General features: G+C 34.0%; 1 protein-coding gene across 1 annotated transcript; it reads left to right on the top strand.

Annotated features, from left to right (window-relative positions):
• Positions 1-71: 71 nt before the first annotated feature.
• pds5 (cohesin associated factor B pds5) lies at positions 72-8,989 on the top strand. The gene is made up of 20 exons (XM_076403785.1): positions 72-309; positions 499-721; positions 779-917; positions 974-1,163; positions 1,221-1,615; positions 1,670-1,814; positions 1,873-2,141; positions 2,435-2,579; positions 2,656-2,810; positions 2,867-3,070; positions 3,128-3,363; positions 4,826-5,103; positions 5,166-5,319; positions 5,377-5,525; positions 6,081-6,213; positions 6,274-6,391; positions 6,716-6,856; positions 6,919-7,087; positions 7,615-7,905; positions 7,967-8,989. The coding sequence occupies exons 2-20, from the start codon at positions 511-513 to the stop codon at positions 8,078-8,080; spliced, it is 3,636 nt and encodes a 1,211-aa protein (XP_076259900.1). The 5' UTR covers positions 72-309; positions 499-510; the 3' UTR covers positions 8,081-8,989.
• Positions 8,990-9,530: the final 541 nt, after the last annotated feature.

Here is a 9,530-nt window from a genome sequence, read left to right as displayed (position 1 = left end):
TATAGTTTTTTATGCAATAATTTAAATTATGTAGAAACGAATTAACTGTCGTTTGTCAATATCAATGTGATTGTATACAACTTCATGTCAATCGTAACTGTCGACTTTCGATAGATGTTCGCGTCCCTGTTTTTTAGCGGAATAATGTTGATTTTCTAACAATATTGGCGGAAAATATACAAAAACTATTGGTTACATTGAATGGTAATTAAGTGTTTAAAACATTAACCTTCATTTATTACCGATTTGTGTCTTACTGAGACAGTCCTACCTCAACATTAGCAGCACTCGGTTACGTTTGATGCACAGGTAAACGCTCATATTTCTATTGTATTTTATATCGGTTTTGAGGTTGAGCTTTTCTTTGAATTTTTGAGAAATGCACTGTAGGATTTCAGTATAATAATTTATAAAATTTGGCTGTATTAAACAATCTTATGGAATGCTAATATAGGTTTTAGTTCTGTGTATAGTGCTCTATTGTGAGACTTTTCGTAGATTTAAAAAACCATGACGGAGATTGTGTATCCGCCTGGATGCCGCCCGATTAGTGATGATCTGGGGCCAGATGAATTGATTCGGCGTTTAAAAACATTGGCTCATACACTACAAGCAATGGGACAAGATGATGGTGCATATAAACAGTATGTCCCGCTAAGTCTGCATCTAGCCGAAGAACAATTTTTAAACCATACCTCTAGAGATGTACAATTACTAATAGGTAGATAGAATTTACTATTCATTTGTTTGAATTTATATTATTTATTCATGGTTTTAGCTTGTTGCATTGCTGATGTGTTGCGAGTATATGCCCCAGATGCTCCGTATCAAGATCCCGAACAAGTAAAGACAATTTTTCTTTTTTTGATAACACAGTTGTCAGGTTTGAAGGATCCTAAAGATCCAGTCTTTAAAAGGTATTTTTTTAATTTAATGACTGTCATTCTTAATTGACTTTTATTTTCGGTTGTAGATATTTCTATCTATTAGAAAATTTAGCTTATGTAAAATCGTTTAACATGTGCTTTGACTTACAAGACTGTCAGGAAATATTTTGTGCTTTATTTGACTTAATGTTTAAAATTGTCAACGATGAGCACTCAGGTAGAGTTAAAAGTTTCATGTTAGATGTCTTGTGTCCCCTAATTACTGAAAGTGATATGGTAAGAAATTTTAATTAATTGTGAGTTAATGTGCGTCATTTCTTTACTATATTGTAGGTAGGAAATGATCTTTTGGACATTATTTTGTTAAACATTGTGGAACCAAACAAGTCTCAACACAAGAATGCATACTTTCTAGCAAAAGAACTAATTGTGAAAACCTCAGACACTTTGGAGCCTTATATTCAGGCATTTTTCAATCAAGTACTAATTTTAGGTAAAGAAGATCAAAATTTACAAATTTCTAGCAAAGTATATGATCTTATCTATGAGTTAAACCACATTTGTCCGCAAATTCTTGTGTCGGTGTTGCCACAACTTGAGTGCAAATTAAAAAGCTCTCTTGAAGGTGAAAGACTAGCGGCAGTAGCACTTTTAGCGAAAATGTTCAGTGAAAAAGACTCTGAGCTACCCCGAAAATATGGTCCTTTATGGAGATCTTTCTTGGGGAGGTTTGTATTAAAACTCATGTTTTCATTCTAAAAATTACATTTATTCTTACACAGATTTAATGATATATCAGTAGCGATCAGAACGAAATGTGTTCAATATTCCATGCATTTCTTACTAAATCATCCAGATCTCAGGAAAGATATCACAGAAACTTTAAAAATGAGACAGCATGATTCAGATGAAAATGTTCGATATCAAGTATGTCTTGATTTTGTTCATTGATTTTTCAACTTCATAAATCCCGCCTTTTTTTCAGGTCGTAATGTCAATTGTAACTACAGCTAGAAATGATTTTCAAGTAGTCTCAGACTCTGAGGATCTCTTAGAATTTGTTAAAGAAAGAACACTAGATAAAAAGTTCAAAATTAGGAAAGAAGCCATGGCAGGATTAGCTTTAATTTACAAAAAACATCTCAGTGATCCAGACGTGCCTAATGCGACTAAGAAGGCAGTGACGTGGATAAAGGATAAAATCCTCCATGGTTATTACATGGCCGGAATGGAAGACAGACTTTTAGTTGAGAGGTAAGCACTATTTGTTAACAAATATAAATCTCTAGTTCTTAGAATTAGTAATATGGAAGAATAAAGTGGCAACCACGGCTAAAGTACTATGCCAAATAAATCGGCCAACAACAGCTTTCATTTTTCTAAAATGATTCATGTATTAGGGACTTATTTTTCAATACTTTAATTGTCAGTAGCGACACCTTGTTGAAGAATATTTGAAGCCTTGTAGCAGGAACATTGCATATTAGTTGAGAAATAGACACACTCCGAGCACATTTTTCAATATATTATTTCTATATTGTTTAAAGGTTATTGAATACTTGTTTGGTACCCTATCAGTTACCATCTGCAGAGAGAATGAAAAAGTTGTATCATTTACTAGGAACAGTTGATGAACATGCTACCAAAGCTTTTATGGAACTTCAGAAAAACCAGTTATGTGTTAGAAAACTTGTAAGTGTCTTCTCTTGAAATGTGTCTATTAAATGAGTCATGTAAATTGTGTACAATGAAATTAATCACTTTATAGGTATTGGAATGGTTAGATCTCCATAGGAAATCACTAAATCATAATGGAAACGATATACAAAAAGAGATAGGAAATAAACTTCAAGCCTTATCCAGGTGTTTACCTGAACCTGTTAAAGCTCTTGAGTTTTTAACAAAGTTCAGTTTTCATCTAAAGTTGGTATTCTTTAATTGTTATGTAAAACATAATATTAACAGATTTGTTGTTACAGGAAAGATGCTGATCTATTGGAGAAGTTTGAAACTGTTGCGCGACCATCAGTGAGTTGTAAGGAGTGTTCAGAAGCAACAGCAGCCGTGTTAAAAAAGCTCGGATCTCCAGTAATGACCAATCTCTACTACAACATGGTCAAAATGCTTCTGGAGAGGATCAGCTCCGTTATGATAGACCATGAGGCATTGGGAATTCTTATAAGGTACATAATACCAATTTTCTATAACAAACAAGCAACTCATTTCTACTTTATTTTCAGATATGTCGAAGATTGTTTACGAGGGGGGAACTCGATAGAAGAGATTGGTTTACATCCAGCCACCGCCGGAGATCGTGGGCTTAAACTCCTGGTTATGTTGAGCGTGGTATTTCCGTCGCACTTTCACCATACGGACATTCTGGAAGATTTGATGGATCTGCTCCGTTTGGATGACCAGAACGTGGCACCCTTAGTATTGAGCCTGTTAACGTTTTTGGGAAAATACAAGTGCTTATGTAAGTAAAGTATCATTGGCGTCAATGTGAACTGTACAGACCTTTATGAACATTCTTCGGGCTTCCACCATGATCTTTTTAGCAAATGATTAATGAGCAAATAAGTATCCAACTTATGCAAATACTTCAAAACTGTTTTATGGTTGATGTTTAATTCCGTAGGGATGTCGTGAGATGAAGGTCTACCTCAATATTTTCAAGAACTATTTATTTAATATCGAAATTTCCTGTACGAAATCGAGCAAACCAATTCTGATACTAGCGTTCACGTAAATGCTCGTCATAAACACCACACAACTTTTAGGAGTTACCTTTATGTTTAGATTATTCTGTGGGCTTATTTTTCAAAGACTTTATAACATGGTTTCATTGAATTCATAGTTGAAGTCTAACTAAAGCTATGCTACTTTAAAGCCATCATAGAAAAACCAAAGTTACTTTCTCCCAACCTTTATCCTATTATCTGATTGATAACTCATCAGTTACTAATAGCAAATTAATCATAATTAATAATCTAGTTCCTAGTATTGAAATTATCCATTAGTATCCATTTGAAACATGAGCACTATTCAGTGATTTTTCAGATTTTGTTATAAATACCTATATTAGTAGATGATCTTATTAATATACTTTATTGTGTATATTATTTTTCATCGTATTATCATTCACTGTTGTTGCTTCTAACACTTTTCGAACATTTCTGTCCCAAGTTCAATTGAGCTCAAGTAATAATTATTACTTGAGCTAACGTCTAGTATATAAGAAGATTGAAGAACTTTCTTTTAAATGCATATTCCCATGTTGATTTTTTAAGTTACTGTGTTTCAGTTTAATGTACTCAAACATATTAATTCATATTATTTGAGCTTTCAATTTTAGATACACGAACATTTTAGTTGGAATTCTTTATACTTTATATCCTTACCACCAATTCTAAAATGTAGGAAAAATACTGAAATGTTTATGTCAATTTGTCTTTTCTATCAAAAATGTATAATACAGCATATTAAAGACAAATATATTATGTACTATTCAGTAAAATAACATACAATATTAAGTCCAGATATAAAGTGTTTTCAGCCAACTCGTATAGCCATTTTCTTTCGTTAAGGATCTTTCAGTCATGTAAAAGTTTTCCATTTCTTGATTCCTTAGCTGTTAACTTGTTCACAAGTTTATTATGCGTTAGAATTAGGCTTATTTAATAATGTTACTGACAAGAAAATTGTCACTTTTAAACCAAAAAATCTCAACAGCCGAACATAATGTAACGTAAAGCATGAACAGTAAGCCCTAACAGTTAGCATTCGCAGTACTAGTAACGCGAAACGTATTAAAAATGGTGAGCCTGAACAGTCCCTTTACTTTTTACTCAGCTACGTTCGACTATAATATAATTATACTACGATTATAATATTTCGTTAGAAATACACCTACAAGATCAAAATCATATTCTTCACAGACGATCAATTTCCGAATTTGATGGAAACCTTGGCTCCAATCTGTAAGGACTTAGCTTGCACGGGGACCCCCAAACAAGCGAAAGGCGCCATCCATTGCATACACAAAAATATGCCACCACTACACGACGAACTATTCGCTCAAATCCTGGAATCGATTAAAGAGAACCTGGTACCTGAATCACCTCATTATCGTACTGCGATCGTTGCCCTGGGACACATAGCCTTCACCTTTCCGGAAAAATACAAAGTACCCATCAAGAATATTGTTTCAAGAAAGGTATTAATATTTATTATGTTTAATTTTGTCCACAGAATCGTTTTCATATACTTACGTTACAGATCGTAAAAGAGTTATTGGTAAAGGATAGTAGAGATAACAGAGAGGATAGCGGGTGTATAAATGATAGCGACTCTTGGTGTCCAGAAGAGAGGTTGCCCGAAGATACCCGATGTAAAGTAGAAGGTCTGAAGGCCATGGCTCGGTGGTTACTAGGTATGCTTGCTAATTTTACTATTTCTAATAAATGTAATTAACACCATTTGTATTTAGGCTTGAAACAAGATACAGCGTCCGCTCAAAAAACCTTCAGGATGCTCAATGCTTTCATCTTGCACAAGGGTGATCTTTTACAGAGTGGCAGACTGTCTAAAGCTGAAATGTCGTGGTTAAGATTAGCAGCTGGTTGTGCTATGTTAAAGGTAAATAATGTTTCTTAAGATATATATTCATTGAGACATTTCTGTTATCATACAGATGTCTAAGTCGGGAGCTTCTAGATTCTTAAGGTCTAGCCACCAAATGTCCAGCAGTTGTCTGCGCATGTCTGGAACAGCATCAAATCTGTATCTGAATTTGATTTTTGTATTAGTGTAAACTGAAAAGAATGTCAACAATGTGTTGAAAAAAGAGCAAGACTAAGATATCCTTTGTAGCTACTTAAGGATATTAACTTCAAACAACCCAGACAGACAGACTCAAATATTTATGTTTAATTTGAATGAACTCTATAGATCTCCGAATGTTTCATAGCATCATAAGGTCAATCGATGATGGATTTCTGATCTTCGCTGTGGCTAAGTCACTACAACACATTAACAAAATTCTAATATTGATAATGATCAAGATATATCTTCGATTATTTCGAAATAATATTTGTATCTAACCCTGAAATTTTTTAACAGCTGAATATAAATAATTTCTCAGGTGCTACTTTAAGAATCACTGGTCTAAGCATGTTAATTTCTATTTATTAGGTGTGTGAACAGAAAGGCGTTGGAGATCAATATACTGCCGAACAATTCTACAATCTATCCCAATTAATGTGCGATGAAGTGAAGCAAGTTCGAGAAATATTTGCGACCAAACTTCATAAAGGCTTGAACAAAGGTAACATTCTGCGGCCTCGGTAGTTCAAACAATTGAATCTGTTTTTCTCTTCCTGCATAGGTTTACCAAGTAAGTGCCTTCCCTTAGATTTTATGGGCTATTATGCCCTCGCTGGCAGAGAACCAGAGAACAGACTTCGAACCATCATCAAGAACTATATGATCAATGATATAAATAGGTAAGTTTCAGCGTTTAAACGTACGATTTCCCTTGAAGGTTACTGTAAAAGCTCAATAGTACACAGTTGGAAAGGAAATATAATAAATAAATAAATAAATATAAATAATTGAAAGAAAATTAAATAATTATGAAAATGCTCATAGTGATCCAAAATAATCAACTGGCGATATTGTTTAGGCTTTACAATATACTCCCGGCTTATCATCTTAACAAAAGTATCATCTTTAATATATATAATGATATAAAATAAAATATAGCACATGAATATTGAAATGACATAATGAGTATTATGTATTTCAAAAATTATTAATTGTTTCTTTAGGAGAAGGGACTATGTAAAGACAATAACAATGGGTGGAAGCGTTTCGGATAATCGCGCGATGCTCCAATTGCCTCACATCCTACCCGACTACATGCTGGTGTTCGCCATTCCCGTTTTAGCTCACGAACCGCGATTGACTAGGTAAAATCAATCATCCAACTAGATTCAGTCCAAGAAACGTTTGAGCCATTTTTTTTACTCAGGTGGGATAACGTTAACGAATTGACGGTCGCTCAACAATGCTTGTGGTTCATTCTGGAACCACTGGTAACCAAAAACGACTACTTTAGCTATGGCTTCTACAAGACACTCATCGAGAAAATGAAGAATCACAAGGACGCCGTTAGACCTGATGACGATCATTTAAATTATGTAAGTTTTGATAATTCAACATCAGATCTGTTAGAATTCAAGTATTAATATTAGAATTTGTTCTTACAATACCGTAAGATGATATGGAAATTCTTGCTTCCTTGACCTTTTGTTAAAATCTTCCTCATCAAAAAATAAAGGTTTCTACTTTGTTTAAAGTTCGCATCTGAGAATATCATTGTCTATGAATAAAAAATCACTCTAATTTATTTAACACTGGTTTTATAAGTAATTTTGACTTTATAATAAAAGAGCTTGGTTTTGACTAAATCAACTAAATATATTGCGTTTACTTATAAATGTTTTATAAACATTGAGCTTTGGATTTTTTTGCTTTACCTTGCTCTTTTAATTATTTTTCTATACCATTACTTTGTAGGCTTGCAGTGACATTGAATATACCTAAATAATAAGATATGCTGATCATCAAGAAAACAAGCATTTATATTATTTGCTTTATATTCTATTTGGATAATTTTCTTTTACATAGAAATTTGATTTAACATTATCCTGTATTTTTATAACAGAAACTGTGGGCTCTATGCGACTTAACGACTGGATTGCTTCTAACCAAAGCCAGCAGTTATGAACTGAAAGACTTTCCAAGCGAGATCCGAATTCCGACTATGTTGTTCGTGCCCCAGAGCAACTTCCAAAACACTAGGGTGTTCCTTCCACCAGAGCTTCAATATCAGCCAAACAAGAAGCAAACTTTAACCCTTAGCATGCTCAATAACGAAAACAAGGAGAAGGCGAAAAAGACGAAGCTCAATCAGAAGCAACAAGAAGGATGTGGCCCTCTTGGAACAGACGTGCAGGTAATTTTCCAACATTGCAATTGATAGTATAAATTCAGATTAAATGTGCGATCTTTTCTAGCCGTCCGAGGCGTCCGAAACCAAGATCCATGTTCCAGGATTGGAAGATGCCGACGTGGAAGAACCACCAGCCAAAAGATTACGGGAAAGAATAAAGAATGATGAAGAAAAGTGATAATGACTCTAGTACCCCTTAGGTTATAGAAAAAGGACTATGTGTCAGATCTCTAGGTATCTGGGTCTGAGGAACAATGCCAACTTCAATATAGGTTTACTTGGAGTTTAGTTTATTCTTAATTTTCAAACATTTCTTTTATTTGATGAACGTGTGCCCTTTTAATTGATCCAATTAAGATCCACGGTTTGATCATGTTTATTTTTACGTCGTATTACGTTTTATTATTGATACTTTTGTGTATATTGAGCAGCATCCATAATTGCTATTTATGTTATTTTATTGGTAACGAATAGTAGTGAAGTGTTTATTTATATACATATATATATAAGGAAGACTTCTAGTTTTTGACCCAACTAAGGTTGCCGTTTGTTTTTAAGAAGATAATGAGTTGTTCTATATATTTGTTCTTTCTGTAGTAAGGATTTAAGATATAAGCAGAAGTTATTTTTCTATATGCGTTAGGTAAGATTAGAGTGTCGTTGTTCTGCTGGTTCATTGGGAATTTCGTTCAGCAAATTCTTTTGTATATTTTCTGGAAGCATCGCTGTCATTTCTGCATTCTCTTATCTACGTTCTATGCTTAGTTGCTGCAACCAACTCGTTTGTTAATTATTCGAATTCGGTAGTCATAAATCCTCGAGTGTCGCGGTATTGTGTAGGTGGAGACTGGATGCGAGAAAATAATTGATATTGGCTGTACATACTTTTTAAGAAGAGGGCGTCGCCGAGGCTTTTTTATGTTCTGTTTTATTTGCCTCTTATTGATCACCTGAAAAGAGTATGAAGATAGCGAAGATGGGAGTATAGATTAAGTATACTTTTTCTACTACGAATAATTAAAATCTGTACAAATATTGTATTTTTAATTTTTAAGTAATAATTATAATAAAAAAAATTTGTTTATTGCATGATCTGTTTTATTTCTTGATCTCTTAAAGATATTGCTTTTTGTTTGAGTGGAAACGACATATACAGGGGCATCGTCGCTAGTAGAGAAGTTTTCGGGGCCCCTTTCAGTTTTTATTTTATTCTTGTTAATTTTTTTTTTCATGCCACCCATCCACCCGTTAATTATATTTTATATTTATTTTTTAAAGTATACTTTTTACCAACCAGGATTTATCTGGACTGGACCTACTTTTTAACGTGTGCTTCGAACCACGGCCCTAAGCATTAAGACTGACGAGTGACCAACTTAGGAAACATCCGGTCTTACCTAGCCTGGTTACTGGCGTGACTGGGATCATTTTGCACTCTTGCCTAGAACAATCGCAAACATACATTTTGCCGTAGCAGGATTCGAACCCCCGACTATCACAACGGTAGGTGGACCGTCCTGTTCGCTTTACCACTGCGCCAACCAAGCCGGCTGTAATTATATTTGTAATTTCTTTCAATACATTGCCTATCCAGTTTATTGTTTTATATTTCTATTTTTTTCTCAAAT

This window comes from Rhynchophorus ferrugineus, unplaced genomic scaffold, assembly GCF_030347505.1.
Source record: "Rhynchophorus ferrugineus isolate W39M unplaced genomic scaffold, kcgeb_rfMv2 rfM4, whole genome shotgun sequence".
Lineage (NCBI taxonomy): Eukaryota > Metazoa > Arthropoda > Insecta > Coleoptera > Curculionidae > Rhynchophorus > Rhynchophorus ferrugineus.
This window is presented reverse-complemented; position numbering and strand designations above follow the sequence as displayed.

Coding starts and splice junctions, on each gene's coding strand:
- pds5 (XM_076403785.1), top strand. CDS start 511: ATGACGGAGATTGTGTATCCGCCTGGATGCCGCCCGATTAGTGATGAT. Junction 5,526..6,080: donor CTGGTTGTGCTATGTTAAAG/GTAAATAATGTT, acceptor TCTATTTATTAG/GTGTGTGAACAGAAAGGCGT. Junction 7,088..7,614: donor ATGACGATCATTTAAATTAT/GTAAGTTTTGAT, acceptor TTTTTATAACAG/AAACTGTGGGCTCTATGCGA.